This window comes from Tamandua tetradactyla, chromosome 12, assembly GCF_023851605.1.
Source record: "Tamandua tetradactyla isolate mTamTet1 chromosome 12, mTamTet1.pri, whole genome shotgun sequence".
Taxonomy (NCBI): Eukaryota; Metazoa; Chordata; class Mammalia; order Pilosa; family Myrmecophagidae; genus Tamandua; species Tamandua tetradactyla.
This window is the reverse complement of record NC_135338.1, coordinates 54671553-54694166: the sequence shown is the minus strand read 5'-3', so window position 1 is coordinate 54694166 and position 22614 is coordinate 54671553. Positions and strand designations below refer to the sequence as shown.

Genomic DNA, 22614 nt, shown 5'->3' with positions numbered 1-22614 from the left:
GGGTTCAGTGACCCTCCAGTGAGGTTCTACAATGTAGGTCAATATTTGTGGGGGTTTCTAAGGTACCAACTGTGGCCCCCACCCCTCCACCCTCTTCCAACCTTGAATCGATTGAGATTAGAGCTACCAATTATTTTGCATGGAACCAAGGGGTGTCCCGGGATGCAGGACTTTGGGGCTAAAACTGGGAAAGTCCCAGGCAAACCGGGACAAATTGGTCACCTTCCTTTGACCTGGAAGGTGAGAAGCATGAGCTGCCTGGGGCTCACCCTCCCCCTTTCCCCAGTTGGCCTCACCATCCAGACAGCCTCTCTGGAGCAGCCCTCTTTCCCAGCATTTCTGAGAGGCACGAAGTGCCTGTCTGGGGGAGGTTGGAAGAAAGGGAAACCAATTGCCCCTGTATCATCATTATCCCCATTTTATGAGGAGACAATTCAGAGATGGAGTATGGTGGCCAAGGTCACACCGAGGCCAAGGTCGCATGGATACCAGGAAACAGGGATAGAGCTGTTTTGAACCCAGACCTGGTGCCTTCAGCACCCGGAGTTGTCCGTGATTGAGGTGTCTCTGCATGGTTGGGGCCCTGCTGGTGGGGTCCCCTGCCCTCAGCCAGAGCTCCCCAGGGTTAGCTCAGGTGAGGGGAGCCTGGGAGGGCCCTGAATGCTGGGGAGACGCACAGGACTGGTGTCCCAGCACTTCATATGCATTAGCTCTTTTAACCCTCCCTGCAAACGTGGGAGGAACAGAAGCTCACCCTCATTTAACAGGTGAGCAAACTGAAGTTCAGGAGGGTATGGAGCTTGCCAAGGTTGAAAAAAGCAGCAAGTGGCAGAGTTGAAATTCAGACCTATCTCTGTGTAGCTGGAAGTCTCAGGGTCTTCCAACCTGGACAGACCATCAGATTTCAGGTGGCTCTTTCTGGTCAGATTTACACCCAGTCACCCAGCCCTGGGGGCCTCAGTCAGGAATCATGGGTCTAACAATGATCACTGCATAGGTGACTTCTGGCAAAGCCTTTCCCTTCCAGAGCCTCAGTTTCCTCGACTGTGCAGTGGGATGCCTCCCTAGGATTAGAGCACAGAAGGGGTCAGAAAAGCCCTAGAGCCCGAGCCTGGCAGTCAGCTGGGCCCCCAGCACCGTGAGAACTAGGTCGGAGCAGCCAGAATCCTCATCTTTGATGTTTCTGGACTTCAAACCCTGCAGCGCCATCCTGGGTCGCCAGCAGGTCACCCTCCACTTGGTGTCAGCCCTGCTTTCCCAGTCTCCACACAAGAATCTCCAGGTCTCACGTGCCATTCAAGTGCAGGTCAGGTCAGGAGGAAGTCGACTACTCATTCACTACAGGCACTTGTGTTCTGCACAGAACCCCCAGCCCCAGACATGGACCCAGAGAAGACCCAGACCCACAGGTGGCCCTCTTCTCCCATTCCCCAAGATGGCCACACCCTCTCCACAAGGTAAGGCTCTGCGCCAGACCCAGAGGGCAGGGAGGGCTGCCTGAGAAGGGTGGTGACTGTAGGGCTGCCTGCAGAACAATAGGCCTCCCCTTGGCTTGATGCGCATGGCTACCTCCCTGCCAGGCCCAGCCCAAAGCACTTATTCTCAAACGTGTGAGCTGAGGTACCCTCAGGGTGCCAGATACCTGTTTGCGGGTGACCAGTAGAGTCAAGAAGATCTGCCTGGGATGGCTTCCAGAAGTGGGGGCAGGAGGTGGATCCCTCAACAATAGTTGCCCTGGGCTATCCTGGAACCCCTGGTTCCTCCTGCCCAAGCATTGTCACCACTGTTTCAGCCACAATAGTTGGGGCCTTCAGTGTTATTCTCTCAAAACAATATTAGGCTTCAGGCCAGACCCCTATTCCCTTCCAGCAAATTTCCCAGGGGGATGGGGTCCTGGCTAACTGCAGCCAAGGACCATCTCAAGCCACCAGAGAGGTCCCCATGAGGGTGAACCCCAAAAAGGATTGGGTCCTGGCTTAATTGCTCTTCTCCCAGGAGCTTCTGGAGCAAAGACATCCTCATCTTGTTTGCCAATAGCCCTGTCCCACCCTTTCCCTAAGGTAATGACTATTTACTTGACTACTAGCCAAAAGGGTCACTCCACTAATTCTTTCCAGAGCAAAGCTCTGCTCTGAAGGGTCTCGCAGTCTTCACCATTAGATGAAGAAGCAACTGGCAGCTTTTCATTTATTTATTTTTAAAATTTTGGGGGGCAGGCGCCGGGAAACAAACCTTGGTCTCCGGCATGGCAGGCAAGAACTCTGCCTGCTGAGCCACTGTGGCCCACCCAACTGGCAGCTTTTATCTGTTGCTACTCACATCCCCACCCTAAACTCTTAATTTAAAAGAATGTCCTCCTTTCCAGACTCTCTGACATGAGGGGATAACACCACTCTGAAAAGAGATTCCTGGGAATATGATGCCCTGCTCCAAAGAAAAAGGAGCTCTGAGGGTGGACTGGCAGGTGGGTGATGTTCTGTATAATGTGGGCTGCACCATAAAGCTCACCTTGAAGTGAGCCCAGCCCACGGAGGCTCCTAGCCTGCCCAGAAATCTGGTACAAGGTCCACAGAGTGACTACAACCAATCCAGCTACATGGGCAGGGACCAGCGAGGTCATCCTGAACTTGGCCATAAAGAGCAGGGCTGAGGCTCGATAAGGAGACTCTCACTCTTCCCTTAATGAAGAATCAGGATGTAGCAACCTGTTGTGTGGACTTCTACGTGGAGCTTGCCTGGAGGTTTAGCCTAAACCCTCCAAGCAAAACATATCCCCAGGGGTCCATTTGTTCTATATGAGAATTTAATTTTGCATTTCTTTTCAATGTTAAACTTGCCAAAATGAAAAGAAAGTGTAAGCAGAGTCTCAATTGTGGGAACGCATGCTGATACTCTAGCGACCACGTTTATGTCCACAGCCCATGAATGACAAGTAGCACTGTTTTCAAGGTTGCAGATGATCTGAAGAGAAGCTGGCTGGGCACCTTTGCTGGTTTCACCTGCCTCTGCCTGTCCTCTCCATGCTTTTGTATCCCCGGCTCTGCCTGGGTCCAAAATGCACATAGTGAACTCGGCCTCCACCACCCCGTCCAACCACCACCGCTTCTCACCTGGACTACACGGATGGCCTCTTGTCTTGCCTCTCTGCTCTCATTCTTGTTGCCCCCACAATCCATTCATACAGAAGCCAGAGTGGTCTTCACAAAACACAGATCCGCTCCTCCATGGTTAGCTTCCTGCATGTGTCAAGTACAAAGCCCAGCCCCAGCCCCTGATCACGAGGCTCTTCCTGGTCTGGCCCCTGCCGTCTCCCCACTTCACCCCCAGTCCTTCCTGCTATCTTTCCCACATGGCCCAGGCCCTCCTGATTTAGGCTGATGCTGCCACTCACTCCCAACCCCCTCAATCCTCGCCCATCCCAGCACCTCAGTGTATGTTCCATACAGCACTTCTCGCCACCCCAGGGTCCCAGTCGATGTGCATGTTCGCTGTCTTTCTCTTTCCATTGGAATGTAAGGTCCCTGAGAACAGGGGCCTTCTCTAGTTTTCAGTCACGTCCATTACCAAATCTCCACTACCCCCAACATGACTGGCACAATAAATATTTGTTTAATTCATTAATAATGGGTTACTAATATAATACAGTGCACCAAGACATGAAGAAAAGAATATAGCCTTTTATTTCACGTAACTGTTCTGAGTCCCCATCTCACTTGGGCGCACTCAGGAGAAGGGGTACAGGGGCAAAACCTGAATTTGCGCGTTAATGATATTCCAGTCTTCCAGCCTGGTCTCTTTTGGATGACTCAGCCTCTTTTGGATAAAAGCTTTGGTTTTGAGACCTCCTGCCTGAGGACCTGCCCCCTTCTAGGAAGCACAGTGGGGGGCACCTGAGCAGGTGTCAGTAATCTCTGGTACAGGTGGAGACTGTCTCAGACCACCCAGTATCTTCTGGGTCCTCTGTGTGGCCTGGTTGGCTTCATGGGCTTCAGGTGGCTGTGGGGCATGTCTAGGCCCTTCTAGCCTTTCACGGCCACTAGCTGGCCCCAGCCACTCCAGCTGCAGAAGCGCAGGACATAGCCGTCTTCCCCTCCTGACCATGGCCTCTTCCCAGCTTCCCACCTTCCCTGCACCAGTGGGCCTCCTTGCCAGGCCCCCAGAACTCCCACAGGCCAGGGACGGCCATGGCAGCCAGGGTGCAGTTTCCTGTGTGCAGCCACCTACCTCTGCCAAGGTAGTCCATGGCTGCAGGGACTCTTCTGGAGGTTTTTGGGCCCCTGTGGTCTTGGGCTCCCTCATGCTGATCTGGGTGCTTCTACAGCATCTTTACCCCCAAGATGAAAGGGGAGGGCATGCACCCCTAGCCTCTCAGCTCTACCTCTGCCAGCGACCCATCCTGGTCCAGAGGGAGGGTCTCTGCTTCTCATCCTGTCTGACCAGCACCTCCCGACCCCTTCACCTCCTCCTGCCTGCACCGGCTCTTCAGGCTGCTCACCTCCCTGGAGTTCTACTGGAGACCACCGCTTCCTGGAAAGAATAAAAAAAAAGATATCTATTTATTATTTTCAAAATATTATCCCTGTTACAGACACAACAATGTGTTTGCAGCATGTGAAGTCTGCATGGCAGAGTGCGCCGTATGGAGCAGGATTTCCCAGCTGCTTATTCAAACAGAAAAATGTGGTGGGAGAGTGGAGTCACTGCACAAATCCCAGCTGCACAAGAATGCCACACTCCAAAGAATTGGAGCCAGATTCCCCTTGCAAGCTGTGATTTCATTTCAGCAAAACACCATCTGTCCCATGAGCCATAATTTGATGAAACAGTGGCTGCATGCATGGGAAGGGGCCAGCACAGCGCCAGGCACACAGTAGTAATAGGAGCGCCGTAAAAGCCAGCTCACATTCTCGTTCGTAATTCCTTCTCTGTGCTAAGTGCCTGTCATGCATCATTTCGTTTACTCTTCACCAAAACATGGGGAGAGGGGAATTGTCATGTCCATCTTGTAGTTGATGAAACTGTGACGTAGCAAGATGAAGTGACTTGCCCATGGTCGAGGAGAAAGCCCAGACGCCAAGGCCAAATGGAGCTGGCTGCCAAGTCTGTTTTATGTTCCTATCCCTCTGCCTGCCCCACATCACAGCCTTTGGGGCCCTAGCCTAGTGCAGAACACTTCCCAGAGCTGTGGGCATGCCCTGCTGTCTGGAATTGGCCTGATCCCTCTTCCGCAGGGCCCCCCCCTTCCTCTGCACCCCCACTGGGCAGCGTGATTGTCCTCACCTGGAGAGTTTCTGTCCTTCATGCTTGATTACTTGCTGGTTCTTTTCTTTTCCAAGTGGCCACTTCAAGGAGCGGAAATCAGGGTGTCTGCCAGGCCTTCTCCACCAGCTGGCAGGAGCCTGTCTGGACTGCATAATTAAAAGCCAACTCTTTGTTCCCCGAAACAGCCAAATCCGTGGCTTCTGCACCCTCCAGGGAAGCAGTGGTGCCAGGCACTGACCTTGTCCCACCTACCTGCCCTCAGCTGCCCTGAAGCTGAGAGAAACCCAGGTGCAGGACGGGCTGAAGTGAGGTGGTAGCTGGTGGGTATGGAGAGGCAGGGCCCACAGCCTGTGTTAGTAGGGGCAGGGTATAGAGTGATGCCAGAGAAGAGTCCTGCCCCTGGGCCTGCCTTCCACTGGCTTACTGAGTGACTCCGGGGCAAACTGTGAATCCATAAAACAAGAGGGTTTCAGGCTAAATGAAGGAAGCCCACCAGGCCTTGTACACCAACCATAGTTGAAAAAATTTCTGCCCAGAGGCTGCTGGGTTCTTCTGGTTTGGAAGGCAGTGGTCAGTGGGTCAGCACAGATGCTCTGTAGGAGGTATTCAAACTAGAAGAAGAAATTAAAAACTCAAGCCCATCAAACAAAACCTGCTGGGGGTCAGGTTCAGCCAGCAGGCTGCCAGTTGGGGTGAACTCTAGTCAAAATGATGCCAGGTAACCTTGCTGATCAGACGAGTAGCAAAGCCTGGGCTTTTGAGTCCAGCAATATCTAGATTCAAGTTTTGCTATGCCTCGTCCTGTGTGGCACTTGCAAATATTTATTCTCACTATGCCTCAGTTTCCTCATCTTTAATATGGGGTTGGTAAAGAAGCACCTTCCTTACATCATTATTGTGAAGACTAAGTAAGGTTACTGTAAATTGCCCTCATATATGGTAACTATGGTTATAATTAATTAGGGATGATTCAGACTTTCCACAGCGCTAAGCTAAGGCTCACTAAGCCCCCAGGCCAATAGAGTTCATCATCATGGTCTTTAGTCCATAAAATTTTACTCTTTTCCGTTATCTATTACAGGGAAAATGAAACTAAATATGATTTAATTTCACAGAGCTATAATTTCTTCCTATCAAAAATTCCCAAAGCAATGGGAAAAATACCTTCATTGATGGAGATTTATGACAGATGATCAATAAACAGAGAAGCCAGCAAGATTTAGACTAATTCAAAAAAAAGTTCTTAGATTTCTCTATCCCATGATCCTGGCATCTTTTAGCCAAAAGAGTCCAGAAATAAGGAAAGGGAAGAGAAATGAACTTTGATTGAGCTAAGTTCTGACCAAGAGTCAGAAGGCCTTCTAGTCCTGCTGCTGCCTTTGACTACCTGCCTTGACCTTGGATTGGCCACTTGACCTCTAGGCCTCAGTTGCCTCACCTGCAAATGCAGTAATAATAACACTATCTCACGGAGGGGCAGAAGAGGAGTAAAGATAAAGTATGTCAAGTGCTTAGTACCTAGTAGATGCTCAATAAGTGGTGGCTATCGTGGCTTCTCTTGATGCGCATGAGAGACTCACAGCTTGCTGCTCCTGGTAATAGAAGGAACTGGCCAGCCACTTACTAACAACCCGCAGCCAACTCCCCAAATGTTCAACTTTCCTAAAAACATGGTTTGGACCAATTCCACTGTGTTCCAACCAAGCCCTTCATTCTTCTTTTTCTGTCAAAAATCCAATTTGCCCAATATATATATTTGCAAATTAATTCTATTAAAGAAATACAATAAATGATCTACATTGTCCAATTAATGCCAGCCCTTCAATCCCAGCCCTTGAAGGAGTCTTGGTGGATAGCCAATCTTCTCTGATCCAATCCAATCTCATTTGGCCTGTAGCTTGGAAATGGAGATGAAGTTGCTGCAAACATTTGGCCTCAGATGAGACTCTTGGGGAAGAGATTTGCTGAAAATGTCCCGACGTCAGGCAAATAATGTGGCTTGCAGAGGGACGGCGTACACTGGAGATAGAGACCTTTGGCTAATGGCCATGTTTTGGCCCCCATGGGTCTGCAGATCTTGATTCTGAGAGCTGGACTGAAGGAAAAAACAACTGAGCCTGCAGCTGTGAGCTTCCCATTCCCACAAGTGGTCTTTGTAAGGTGGCACTGGCCTTTCCAGAGGTCCACAGGTTTTTGTACAGTCTCCCAAGCACCATCACAGCCCCCAGCCCATATGAGCTTTCCATTACCCTGAGGAGATGGGTAGAGTAGCTCTATTTTACAGATGAGAAAAATACAGATGGTCATAGAGGTTTAATATCTTGTCCCAGGTCACCCAACTAATAAGAGGCATGCCCATTGAGCAAAATCAGCAAGAATGGAACCTATGTGTTTGGAGATTTGGGCCCATTCCCATGGGAATCTCAGAAGGTTCTGTTCACACTCTGAAACTATTTGGCTCTTGTGAGGCAAGGGGACCTGAGTCTATTTCTTGGTCCTTCTTGAAGCAAATAATTAGTGCTGGCCGCATATGGATTAGGAAAATTGTTTTTTGGAATCTCTTTGCCCTTGTTCTGCTATCAGTGGCTATCACCTGGGGCTGGCATGCTGTGTAGCAGGAGGTAATGGAGGGCAGTGATTGGGAGCACGGTCTTTGGAGTCAGACAGCTTGGGATCAAGTCCTGGCTCTGCTCCTTACTAGCCGTGTGACCTTGGGCAAGTAGATTTACTTCTCTGGGCTTTAACATGAGAATAAAAATAATAATAATCAATAAGTTTTATTGAGTTCTTACCATATGCCAGGTGTTGCAGTAAGCTCTTTTACTGCATTATTTTATGTTATCGTCTCAACAACCCTATGAAATAGATTGTATAATTGTCCCCATTTTACAGATAAGGAAACACTAATGATGAAAATTCAATACACTGAAGTAGTAGGGGAACTATATCCATGCAAGTTTTTCCAGCTCAGTGCTCCTCAGAAACCTTCACCTAGGTTTTGGGTCAACAGATTTTCCATAAAGGACCAGATAGTGAATATTTTAGGCTTTGCAGTCCATTGGTCTCTGCTATAGCTCTTCAACTCTGCCTTTGCAGCACAGAAGCAGTTATACAGAATAAGGAAATGAATGAGTGGGGCTATGTTCCAATAAAACTTTACAAAAAGAGGCAACAGGCTGATTTAGCCCATGGGCTAGTTTGCTGACCCTGACCTGGGTGAATGGCTTCTTCTCTTTTTTAGGGTAAATTCTGCCAAATAAACTTCCATCTGACTTCTCTTTTCCTCTAAGTGCCGAAGCCTGATTTGCTGGAGGGGCTGAAATATGTAACAAAAGATGACAAGGACACTGGGAATTACATGGGGGCAGAGTAGGTGGAAGAAGACTTGCTGGTCTCCATTGGCCAATGAACTAGCAAGGTGCCAGCTGGGATAGTATTTGGGTCAGATAGGCAAGGAAAAGGATCATAGTTCTCACAGGCAAAGAGGGTGATTTGCCTGCATGGGACCAAGATTCTAGGTTGTGGCTGGGGTAAAGGAAACAGATCTAGATAGTAGCAAGCATTAGATAGAGGCCAGAAAAGAAGGTGAGGTGAAGGGCACATCTCCAGTCCTTGGGGAGATAAAAATACAAAGAAAAATTGAGGCAAAAGTGTATTTAAAAACTGGGCAAAGAAGATGAGGTTGGAGAAGAAGCTGCGGATGACGCCGGACCTTGTCTCCTGGTAGGATGGGGACTCGGGCATGGTGGGCTGGGATGAGACAGCCAGGCCTGCAGCTGAGCAGGGTCAGGGAAGTCTGCAAACTCTGCACAGAGAAACCATCAAGAGCTTCATCCTCCAGCCTCTTTCTGTACCATTTCTATCAGAAATCTCAAGCAAGACCTGTTGCTTAATGAATCAATAGACATTAATAAAAGCACATGCTATGTGCCAAACCCTGAGGATACAGAGATGGTGCACGCCCTCAAAGTTCTTACTGTTTGCAAGAATGATAAATCTATGTACCACTTCCTATGTACAAGACAAAACATTCATGGAAGCAGAACCGAGGGCTTTTGGAACTAAGGAAGGGGAAACATTTCAGAAGAAGAGATGCTCATTAGTAAAGTATGGAGAATGATTATTTCTATACTACTAATATGGGGAGCCACAAGGTCCCCTGAAGGTTGTCTTAAGAATGAAGATCTGCCACCCTGTCTTTCTAGAACTAATGGGAAACACCTGAGCATCTGAGGACTTGTTTTCCCCCAGGAAGCATTAAGGTATTAGACCCCCCAGAAGAAGGGAGAAGCCCCTTAAAATCAATTAAAAAATTGTCTCACATCCTCAAAGTTCTTCCTAGAGAATGGGTTTCAAGTACATTCTGGGTATTTCTCTCTCTAAGTGACCTGAAAGAAAGACATCTCCTCTCAATAATAGCACTTGAGTTTTTTTCATTTGTTTGCATGTTTGTTTTTTTGCACAAGCAGGCACCGGTAATCGAACCTGGGTCTCCAGCATGGCAGCGAGAACTCTACCTGCTGAGCCATCGTGGTCCACCCTGCACTTTAGTTTTTAAGGGAAGTTTTAAAACTTCAGAAGAAATGGTTATCAGAAGCTATGCTCTAGCTCTACAAATTGATTTTAAAAAACCCCAGGCTCACAAAGATAATAAAAAATGTATTTAATAGCATGTCAATATACAGCTTAAATGTGTATTAATTCTTGTTTTAGTCAGTGCATTACAGGGATAAAGAGGAGAAATATCATTTGTGAATGCACAGTCAAATGCTAAGTATAAGTGCTGATAAATCTCGGTGCTCTTCCAATATTAAAATTCAGTTGTATGAAACATAACTTCAGATGCAGGGTTCTGTGCCAGTGGAGGACTCGTTTTAGTCCAATATGCAATCTACAGTTTCAAATTGAATTGTATACAAGTATTAACAAAAGAATAAAATTTATTATTCACAAAACTAAAGTGATTCTCATAAAGCTTACAAGAAAATACAGCCTAGAACGAATGAGTTGAAAAACTATTTTTAAAAATAATAAAACTTACTGGACAGTTTTGGAAAATGATATAAAACAAAGGAAGTAATTGGCACAGTTTAACCACCTAATTTCTAAGTGCACTTTGTAATGTTCCTTGCAAGCTGCCACTTTTCCCAGGATAATGACAAAAAGCTTCAGTCAAGTGTCACTGGCTTATGGTGACGGGTTTTTATTGCATTGCCAAGAGTGGATTTTTAAGAAAAAACACTACAAAGGTTTCAAAAACCCTATTTATTCTCTATCATCAAAAATAGCAACAGGGGGACTTATACAACTTTTCTGGGAGTACCCACCAGTCTATTTTTTTTTCTTAAAAAAAATAGAAGTTAGTTAAAGAAAAATGATTTGGTTCTTAAAAAATAATGTAAGGAAACACTTAATCAGATAGCCCAAGGAGTCATCAGAAATATGTGTAGCAAGAAAGCTTCATTGCTGGCCCTCTCCGGCCTTTGCATGTCTTTTTACTAAACTATAAAGAGAATGTACAGTACCAATATGTTCCCCAACCTGCTTGGATCAAATTGTTTTGTTTTTAAACCCATTATTGCTAAACCAGAGTGTTGACACTGAAAGCCGAGGAGTCCACTCATAGAGGATAAAATTGAGAGGCTGCTTCTGAAGACTGGATCTCCACCTGGGCCATTTTGAACTGGGTGCAGCGCAGCCACTTGCGGAGGGCGGCCAGGCTGGCACTGCTTTGTCCGGAGCCTGGCAGAGTCCGTAGGCTGTGGTGGTTTACGTTGTTCTGGATGGCCTGGAGGCGAAGCTGGAGTCCTGCAGATAAGTGCTGTTAAGAAAGGGGGAGATATATAATTTCGTTCTTCCTCCCAACCCAGAGAGTTCCAACGTGGGCTTCTTCTACAAGCAGAATTTATGCTTGCTCAAGGGCTGTCTGGCTCCAAGACGTAAATCTCTCAAAATTGGCCATTCTCAGGATGGAGAATGGAGGCTAGTGTAGCGTACTAACACCTTTTGTTTCTAGAATCAACCTGGCCCCAATCCATCCAAAAATGGCACCTGCATCTTGACTTGGAGCTGACACCCCAGTGTCTGGGCTGATATTCTAAGTACACCTATATTCTTCCCCAGCTGCTATCCCCTCTATGGAATGGTGTAGGGGGTAAGTGCAGGCTCTAATGCCTGAATCCCTGGGTTGGAATCCAAGGTCTTCTATGGGAAGCTTGGGGAACAAACTGTTGATTTGTGCTTCTGTTCTCTCACCTACAAAGTGGGGATAATAGCGCTTACCGCGTGGGGTTGCTATAAGGATAAGTGACCAAAACTTGGCACACAGTAGATGCTTATTGCATTTGAAATATTATTGTAATCTCTTGGTTCTTATGTTGGTGATGAAGCTAGGCTGTAAGACTTCCTTATCCTTTTTCCTAGTTTTTCATCAAGTTCTATTGATCTCTTCCTAGTATTGTGTGCAATTTAAAATTGCCAGAGATTGCCACAGGCAAGAGGAAGGTGGGAAGGGCAATTTGGAATGCTTTGAGGTGGGAGAATAAGCAACTCTATTTTCACAATGGAAACTCATCCTGAGATGAGATTTCTAGCACTGCCAGTCACCACTGGTGGACACAAAGAGCACCAAAGCCATAAATCAGGACTCAAGGCCTGATGTCACTGCTGACAGCTTCGTCTTCTGTGCCTTGCTGAGACAAAAGAAGTGTCTGTGTGTCTTGAGTTCATACTTCCTTCCTCCCATTAGCAACCCTCTCCAACACTGAAAAGAAAGCTAGCAAGAAAGCTTTCCACCTTCTTGCTCACTCTCCTAAAACTACTAGTGCCGAAGATGGAATCCAGTTTGGGATGGAGCTGGGGGCTGGCTTTGCCATCTTAATGTCAGGTCTCAATGACAGTGTTTACTAGTTAGGGAATATGTTTGCCCTGAGCATGCCAAATCTTCACTCAAGATGGGACTTAGTGAGTGGGAAATAAATCTGTTCAGGTTCTACCTTCCTGGCTGGGAGTGCCTGTCCAAGTTACCCTTCTTTTTTGGTACTAAGTTTCCTCGTACCGTAAATTATGTAATTTGTACAATGTTATCCTTTCTTAATAGATTTCTTCCCATCACAGAAGGTATTTGTACCTAGGAAGTAGAACTGGCATGCCTGAAATCAGGTCCCAGGGATATCATCTAAAGGCAGGGTGGCTTTTCTAATCAATGAACTGAGCCTGGCTCAGACACTGGGGCCCTCCCTTTCACCTGCCTCCTAATCAGTGGTGAGCAATAGGACAGTGGGTCCTGTCATCACCTTCTGATGGCAGGAGGGTCTCTTGCATTATCAGCTCTCTGAGCCCAGGAGCTGGCTGAATTCCTCCAAGGAGCATCAGCAATCTCCATGAACCTTACAATGTTCTCTGGAGGAAAGTGAGCTCCAGCTCAGCCTGAGATGTGGGGTGGGTGCTTACCTTGATATTTGACTGAATCATTGGCAGCCACATAGGTATCAGCTGTATGGAGAGACACAGAAACCTTGTTACTACCAGTCTCCCTTTTCCCACATAACCTCCCATAACTGTGAAGGAAAACAGGGCAACTGCATCCCTTTAACATCATGCAGGGAGGCAGGCACCTGCTGCAGAGTTACCCATTATCCAAAAAATGTCTTTCTGAGGCCAAGCCCTGCTGAGCTGGTGGCATTTGGAGGTTAATAAGCTCCCCCATGAATGCCTGAATACACACTTTAGAGTAAATGACTGATTGTCTATTGAAAGCTACCAAGCACGGGAAATTAAATGTGAATTTATTTAATTAAGTCCTCACTTGCTTGAAATGCAATTTCCTGCATGGGATCTTTAGAACTGAGACTCCAAGTCAAATGGTGACTTGATTTAACCACAGTCACTAAGAAAAAAATCATAGGAAAGTGGTTAGGATGTTTCAGAGACAGAAAAAGACAACTCCTGAGGTTGCCTGGCTGTGATTTGGTGGGTGAAATACAGCAAGAATGAATGAGGCATTATGCAAGGTGGGTACACACAAACACAGGAGCAGGACTGTGCAATGGTAGGCACAGAGTAAGGCTCGTCTGGGATGACAGGTCCTCTGGGGCCTCTCTGACTGGCTCTTGTCCCCGTCCCCACCCTCACATTGTAATGTGGACCTTCACAGGAGGTCACAGAGTTCCTCCAGCTGCAGCCCTGCTCTTGGCACTGGTCTCTCAGCCACATTTTAGTCCTAAATGAGCATTCCCAACCTGCAAATCCACAAGTCAGGGACAGAACACAAGATTTCCCAAAATGTGTTCCATAAAACTCTATTTTGGTGGGATTTAAATGGGGTGTGAGGAGGTAGGAATAGGTTTGGAAATGCAGGTTTCTTATTTTCAGCCCTTAGATATCTAATTTGACATCATATCCTTATATCATTTCACTCCATGTTCCTTCCCACCCTCTACTCCAATAGAGGAGCAGGAGTGTTCACCTTTTACCCAAATTATTTAACTACAGAGTGTTTTTTTAAATAGGGCACAACTCCAGACTAGTGTTCATAGAACATACGCTTGAAAATGATGATATATAATACCGAAGAGATAAATTGGCAAGTTACATTAACGGTCCTCTGCACTTAGGGTCACTGATTTTGGATGCTGAAGCTCGGGTTGGTTCTCAAGTACTGTGAAAGGACTTGCTATGGGTAAGAGAGATTAAAAAAGGCAATCCTTTCCCACCAGAGATTTACAATTTGATTAACTTTTCATACAAGTTAAGTACAAGGAGAGAATAGGGAAAATAAACCTACAACAAAGGCTGGTAAACAAGGTGGCAGAAGAGAGACCTGGGCAGGATCTGAACGATAAGCAGGACTTGACTTGGTGAAAATCAGGTAGCGGGCATTCCAGGAAGATAAGCAAAGCCCAGAGGTGGGAGAGTGCTGAGGGCTGAGGGAGCAGTCAAGATTCGTGGGGTGCTGGAGCAGAAGGTTCTGAGAAAAGCAGAGGCTGGAGCTGCTTATAACCAACTCCTAGATGACCCTAAATGCCAGACCAGGGGATTTGGATTTAATTCCAAATTTAACACAACTTCTGAAGAGGGGGCCCCAGTAAGATCACCATGGTAGCAGTCTGTAGAATGGGGGTGAAGAAGGGGATGGGAAATAGAGGCCAGGGTCCATGGAGAGGCTGCCTCATGGTTGAAGGAAAACCCATGAGAATCTGGGGACTAGTTTGCTTTTTACAGTGAGGAGAAGGTTAAAGAAGAAGCTAAGATTTCTAGCCTGGGGCAAGCTGGAGAACAGAGATGCAATGCACAAAATTATAGAGCCAAGAAGAGAATGTGTTTGGGACAGGGGACAGTGTACAAATGACCCCTGTGCTGGTTTGAAAGGATTATGTACCCTAGAAAAGTCATGTTTTAATCCTAGCCTATTTTGAGGGGGCAGCCATTTCTTTTAATCCCTATTCAACACAGTAGGTTGGAAACTTGATTAGACAGATTACCTCCACGGAGATATGACACACCCAATTGTGGGTATTAACCTTTGATTAGAAAGAGATATGACTCCACTCATTCCAGGAGGGTCTTGATTAGTTTAATGGAATTCTTTAAAAGAGGAAACATTTTAGAGTCATGACATGAGAGTCACGAGACTCACGAAAGTCCAGGCTGCCAGAGACCTCTGGAGATGAAGAAGGAAAACACCCCCTGGGAGAACTTCATGAAACAAGCTTGAAGAGAAAGCTACCAGACACCATGTTTGCCACATGCCTTTCCAGTTGCGAGAGAAACCCGGAACTTCATCGATCTTGAACCAAGGTATCTTTCCCTAGATGTCTGAGATTGGACATTTCTGTAGACTTGCTTTAATTGGGACATTTTCACCACCTTAGGACTGTAAACTTGCAACTTAATACATTCCCCTTCTTAAAAGCTACTCTGTTTCTGGTATATTACATTCTGGCAGCTTGCAAACTAGAACAATACCCCACCACCATCACTCCCTATTCATGGTCGGCTATTGGTCTCATTTAATTCATCCAAACAATTTTTAATAACCTTAGTGAAGTGATAAATTGCATTACTCTTTGTACTTGTGTTCCCAAGGCTAAATCTGGCTGTCTCAATGTATGCAATTTGCTGATTTGACTTCCACTGATGTTTAATCCTATCCTTTCCTAAGGAAGTGCTTATGTTACAGCCAACGAATACTTCGTCTCTAACATAAATCTTGTGTTTAGAAATGATAGTGATGTTATAACAGAAAATGTAATTAGACCAACCTAAAAAGATTAGAAAATGATTCTTCATCCATACCCTCCCACCTCCTTAGCTAAACTGCAGAATTATAAAGGTTGGGTGCTAGACAAAGCTATGCCCTCTGATCTTCAGTGGGACTTGATCATTTGAATGGGAAAAAATAAACTAATCTAACTGCCCTCACCCCAAATATCATGCACAGTGTAAAGCAAACCCTGGGAGTCCTAGTGCCTACAGATTTTTGTTGACTGTTGGTCTACTTAATATGAAAGGTCTCTTGATATTTGGAAATATCTGAACCTCCCGTTTTGGATCCCAAGGGACCAAGGAAGACGAGGGACCAGGGAGCATTGACCACACAGGCCCTGGGGGACTCTTCTCCCAATGCTGTCTTTGGGGCCAAGAGCCTGAAGAAGGCAGGGAGACTCCCTGAGAAGGCAGGCACCTGCAGGCCTGGCCCAGAACAACAGGCCTCCCTGTTGTGGCATGTGGTCCCCTCCCCACCAGACCCAGCCCAAAGTGCCCTCCAAATGTGGTAGACTGGGGTGTCCTCAGGGTACAGTCTGTGGGTGACTCTTCTGTAGGAGGAGTGATGCTGGGTTTAAAAGCATTTGTCGGGCGGGCCGCGGTGGCTCAGCGGGCAAAGTGCTTGCCTGCTATGCCGGAGGACCTCGGTTCGATTCCCGGCCCCAGCCCATGTAACAAAAACGGAGAAACAGAATACAATAAAAACAAGAAAATGTTTAAAAATGTTTCCCTTTCTTCCTTCCTTCCTTCCTTCTATCCTTCCTTCCTTCTCTCTGTCTTTCCTTTAAAAAAAAAAAAAAAAAAAAAAAAAAAAGCATTTGTCATCCCGCCCCCATTGATGTAACACATGACCATATGATTCTAAAGTATACCTGTAAGGGATTTTCATTTCTGTGATTTACAAATCACATGACTGAAGGCTTCGGTTAAAGCTCATTATTATTGATAGTACTATACAGCCCAGTAGTCATCCTCTTTCAAGAATGCTAGTTTGACTTAATAACATGCTTTGCAGATCTCTTTTGCTCATGGTTCCTACAAAGCTGTCAGTAAGAATTAGATGTATTTTATTTGGGGCTCTGTAATATTTTAATAGAGTAAAGTTGATTGGGCTTTTTTTTCTCCTCTGTAGAAACAATCCAGAAAACTTAGGGACATTAAAAAATTTGGTAATTTTTTTACCAAAATGAAACTGATACCTTGTCCATTATCTTATTTTATGCTAAAGACTAATCAAAGACTTCTTGTTTGGTTGCTGTGTTCATTGTATTTTATGATTATTCCAGCCCTCAAATAAATTAAAATCAGTTGTGAAATTTCCTCTTTCAGCCAAGATGGAGTAATAAAGATGGGATCAACCCTCTGCCTGAAACAACTGAAAATCAAACTGTATGAAAGAATCGTTTTCAGATGTTGGGCATTCTGGTAGTTAGATTCAGTTGTCAACTTGGCCAGGTGAACGTACTTAGTTCTGTTGCTGTGGACATGAGCCAATGGTATGTGAACCTCATCTGTTGCTGATTACATCTGCAGTTGGCTAGGAGGCGTGCCTGCTGCAATGAATGATGTTTGACTTAATTGGCTGGTGCTTAAATGAGATACTCAACATAGCACAGCCCAAGCAGCTCAGCATACCTCATCTCGGCACTCGCAGCTCAGCCCAGGCCTTTGGAGATGCAGAAAGAAATCACCCCAAGGAAAGTTGCTGGAACCCAGAGGCCTGGAGAGAAGGCCAGCAGAGATCACCCTGTGCCTTCCCACATAAGAAAGAACCTCAGTTGAAAGTTAGCTGCCTTTCCTCTGAAGAACTAACAAAATAAATCCCCTTTTATTAAAAGCCAATCTGTCTCTGGAGTGTTGCATTCTGGCAGCTAGCAAACAGAACAAGCATTAAGCAGTGCAGGACAGTGATCACTGAGATGGGGGAAATAAAAAAGGCGAGCCCTGCAATTACTCCAGAAAACTGCCAGGAAGGCGTTTCCATGCTGCAGCACAGGGAGGAGCCCAGGAAGTTTGCAAGGCAGAATACTGTAAAGGAGAGAGCAGGTGGACGGGGTTGGGGGTGGGAGAACCCAAAGATCTGCAAAGGCTCTCCTTGCTCTTCAGCTGAGAACTGACCAATGCTCAAGTGTGAAGAAACTACCCGAGACTGGAGGAAAAACAACCCAAAAGGATTAGAGGGAACAATTTTGGATGCTCCCATAGAATTAGAAATAATGTGTCCCCAATAGTCAGAGTGAAAAAATTTTGTAATTCATATAACATCAAGTACTCAGAAGGAAATTGCCTTGGTAGTAAAGAAATATTAGCTCAAGACAAAATCCTGCTCTAATTCCACCTAGCAAAGCTTAAACACAAGTTGTAAAGGGATAAAATTATTTCTAAGTAACCATACTATGTCACAGGATAAAGCTCAAGGATATTTATTTATAGGAATACAAAATGCCTAGCACTCAAAAAGGCCACATTCACAATGTCAGGAATACAGTAAAAAATTACCAGCATGAAAAGAAGGAAGAAAATATGACCCATAATGAGGAGAAAAATTAATAAAACAAACCAAAAAGATGATACAAATGACAGAATTAGTAGACAAAGACATTAAAACATTTATTATAAACATATTTGATATGGTCAAGAAGGTAGAGGGAAGATTGAGCATTTTAAGAAAACACATAGAAGAAAATATTTGAAGAAACAAGGCCTAATAATTTTCCAACTATAATGGAAAACTATAAATACGCAGATCTAAGAACAAATTCAAGCACAAGAAACGTGAAGAAAACTACATTAAAATGCATCATTGCCAAATTGTTCATAACAGTGGTACAGAGAAAAATCTTAAAAGCATCCAGAGGAAAAATGACATTTTATATACAGATAACAAAAGAATGACGTAGAGTTCTTGAAGGAAAAAACTCAAGCAAGAAGGCAAGGGAGAAGAAAATCTTTAAAGTATTGAAAAAAAAACCTGTCAACCTAGAATTCAATGCCCAGAGAAAATGAATTTCAAAAAGGAAAGCATTTAGTGATGGATGGTGGTGATGGTAGCACAATAATGTAAACATAATGAACTACACTGAAATATATATCTGAATGGGGTGAAAGGGGAAATACTAAATTGTATATAAGATACTAGAATACAATTTTTTAAAAAATTCCATGGAACTGCACTACACAAATAGCAAACCCTAAGTTAAACCAGGGACTACAGTTTCTAGTACAATTATCAAAATGTGCTTTCATCAGCTGCAACAAATGCATCACACCAATGCAAGGTGTTAACAATAGGGTAGTATATGGGAATCCTGTATTTCATGCATGACTGTTCTGTAAATCTGCAATTTCTCTAATAAAAAAATGAGCGAGAAGAAAAAAAAGAAAGTAAAATAATGCTTTCTCAGACATACAAAAACTGAAGAAATTAATCACCAGCAAGCCTGCACAAGAAATATTAAAGGAAGTCTTTTGGGCAAAATGGAGATATAACAGATGGAAATCTGGATCTACAGAAAGGAATGAATACCACCAAAAATGGGAAATACAAATATGTCAATAATGGCATAAAAACATATAATTTAAAAAATCTCTTTAAAAGGTAAAGGCATTGTTTAAACCAACAAAAGAAAAGAAAATTAAAGTATAATATCCCTCATGAACATGCAAAAAAAAATATTAACAAATGTTAGCAAATTGAATCCAGCAAGATACAAAGGAATAATGCATCATGACCAAGTGATGGTTGTCCCGGGAATATGTTTGGTTTAACATTAAAAAAAAATCAATCAGTGCTAAATCTATAAATCTCCTAGAAGAAAATATGGTGGGGGACATTCATAGCCTTGGATTTGATGGTGGTTTCTTAGATATGACACCAAAAGCATGAGCAACAAAAGAAAAAATAGCTAAAATGGGTCTCATCAAAAATTTAAAATTTTGTACCTCAAAGGACACTATCAAGAAAGTAAAAAGGCAACCTACAGAATGGGAAAAACCATTGCGAACCATATATCTGATAAGGGTTTAATAACTAGAATTCATTAAGAACTGCTGTAACTCAACAACAAAAAAGACAAATGACACAATTTCAAAATGGCAAAGGACTTAAACAAACTTTTCTCTAATGAAGATGTGCAATTGGCCATAAGTTCATGAAGAGATGCTCAATATCATTGATCATCAGAGAAACAAAAACCAAAACCACAATGAAATATCTCTTTACACCCACTAGGATGGCTATTACAAAACAAACAAACAAACAGAAAATGATGTGTTTTTTTTGGTGAGGATGTACAGAGATAGGAAACCTTATACATTGTACCATTCTACAGTGCCACCACTATCAGTTTGGCAGTTCCTCAGAAAGTTGAAAATAGAATTACCACATAACCTGGCAATCCCATTTCTTGGTGTATACCCATAAACTGAAAGCAGGGACTTGAACAGATATTTGTACACCAATATTTATAGCAGCATTATTCACAATAGACACAACAGAAGCAACCCAAATGTCCATCAACAGATAAGCAGATAAGCAAAATGTGGTATTATACTCAATTGAATATTACTCAGTCATAAAAAGGAATGAAGTTCTGATGCATGCTACAACATGGTTGAAGCATGAAGACATCATGTTGAGTGAAATGAGCCAGACACAAAAAGAAATACTGTATGATTTGTGCTTATATGAGAAACCTAGAAGAAGCAAACTTCCTAGACACAGATGGTGATTTATAGGCTACTAAGGGCTAGGGATTGGGGAGACACCGGGGTGTGAAGAGGGACTTATGGCTTAATGGGTGAGTAGTTTCAGTTTGAGGTGATAAAAAAGTAGGGTAATGGATATCGGTGATGGTAGCACAATATTGTGAATATGACTAATCCTATGGAATTGTACGCCTGAATTTGGTTAAAATGGCAAATTTTTAGTTGTATATTTGTTGCTATAATAAAAACGTTTAAAACAAATAAATTCACAAAACAGTCAAAACTCAATCAATGAAATTTACCAGAATAGTGGTCAAAAAAGAAAAGCCATATGACTTTCTCAGTAGATACAGAAAAAGCATTTGACAAATCTAACATCCATTCCTGGTAAAAATTCTCAGTATATTGGGAATAGAAAGAGAACTTTACTCTGATAAAGACTATCTACACACAAAAAAAAACCCTAACATTTATTACTTTTTAATTTTTTTTTCTGGAGTGGGGGGTAAGGCATGGACCAGGAATTGAACCCAGTCTCCCCCATGGCAGGCAAGAATTCTAACACTGAACTACCCTTGCACCCCTAAATGAAGAAAGACCCAATACTTTAACTCTAAGATCAGGAACAAGGCAAGGATTCTCACTCTCACCACTTCTATTCAATCTGTAGTGGAAGATCTAGCCAGAGCAATGAGCAAGAAAAAGAAATAAAAGGTGGAAGGATTGGAAAGGAAGAACTAAACCTACCTTTATTCATATACAATATGATTGCCTATATAGAAAATCTGAGGAAAACTACAAAAAAGCTGCTAGAACTAATAAATAAGTTTAATAGGCTGGGAAGTATAAAGTCAAAATAAAAATCAGTTGTATTTCTAGATACAAGTAAATGGAGACGTATACTGTGTCCATGGATCAAAAGACAATATTGTTAAGATGGCAGTTCTTCTCAAACTGATCTACAGAATGAATGCAATCCCAATCAAATTCTTTTTGATTGAAGGCTTTTATAGAAAATTTTTATAGAAATTGACAAGCTGATTTAAAAATTTATCTAGAAATGCAAAGGACTTATAATAGTCGAAATAACTTTGAGAAAGAGGAACACCAACTGATATCAAGACATATTACAAAGGATAATTTACACAGTGTCGTATAAAGGTAAACAAAGAAATTAATGGAATAGAACAGAGTCCAGAAATAGAACCATAAATATATATGGTTTTGCCTAATTTTGGGCAAAAGTGCAAAGGCAATTCAATGGAAGCGATGATAGTATTTTCAACAAATGATGCTGGAACAATTGTGTATCCATATGCATAAAAAGTGCCGGGATCCATACCTCACATCAGACATAAAAATTAAACCAAAATGGACATAGTTCTAACTGAACACCAAAACTATAAAACTTCTAGAAGAAAACTTAGGAAAAATCCTTGTAACCTTGGATTAGGCAAACATTTTTTTAGATATTACATCAAAAATATGACTCATAAAGGAAAATTTGATAAATTTTACCTCATCAGAATTATGAACTTCTGCTCTTCAAAAGACACCATTAAGAAAATGAAAATACATGTCACAGAAAATCTTTGCAAATTAAACACCTGATAAAAGACATGTATTTCCAAATCCAATAATAAGGAATTTAAAAAACAATTAAAAATGGGCAAATAATTTGAACAGACACTTCAGCAAACAGATATACGGATAGCAAGTATACATATGAAAAGATGCTTAATATCATTTGTCAACAGGGAAATGCAATTTAAAAACACAATGGGATACCAGTACACAATTGTTAGAATGGTTCAAATTAAAGGCTGTTTGTACCACATATTTGCAAAGATACAGAGGAAATGGAACTTTCATGCACTGTTGATATGAATGTAATGTGGTATAGCCATTTTGGGAAATGGCTAGGCAACGTCTTAAAAAATTAAATATATACCTACCATATTGCCCAGTCATCCCACTCCTAGGTATTTACCCAAGAAAAACTAAAGCATATGTCTACATAAGACGTCTACAGCTTTATTTTTATAGCCAACAACAGGAAGCAGCCCAAATTTCCATCAACTGACAAATGGATAAACAAAATGTGGTATATCCATTTAATGGAATGCTACTCAGAAACAAAAAGAAATGATCTATTGATACACATAACAACATGGATTAATCTCAATATAATTATTCTGAGTGAGAGAAGGCAAAAAATATACATACAGTAAGAATCCATTCATATAAAATTCTAGAAAGTGCAAACTAATCTATGTGAGAGGAAGTAGATAAGTATTTGCCTGGGACCAGGAGTTGGGGTGCAGGAAGGAGTAGAGTGGAAGGATTATAAATTGGCATGCAAAAACTCCTGGGAATGAC

General features: G+C 43.4%; 1 protein-coding gene across 1 annotated transcript in view; it reads right to left on the bottom strand.

Moving 5' to 3' along the window:
* Positions 1-10561: 10561 nt before the first annotated feature.
* UNC79 (unc-79 subunit of NALCN channel complex) overlaps positions 10562-22614 on the bottom strand; it is a 244941-nt gene continuing 232888 nt past the window's right edge. The window contains exons 50-51 of the mRNA XM_077123417.1: positions 12715-12756; positions 10562-11083 (exon numbers count right to left, since the gene is read on the bottom strand). Of these exons, the coding sequence (XP_076979532.1) occupies positions 10883-11083; positions 12715-12756 (243 nt within the window). The 3' untranslated portion in view covers positions 10562-10882. The remainder of the gene's footprint in view (positions 11084-12714; positions 12757-22614) is intronic.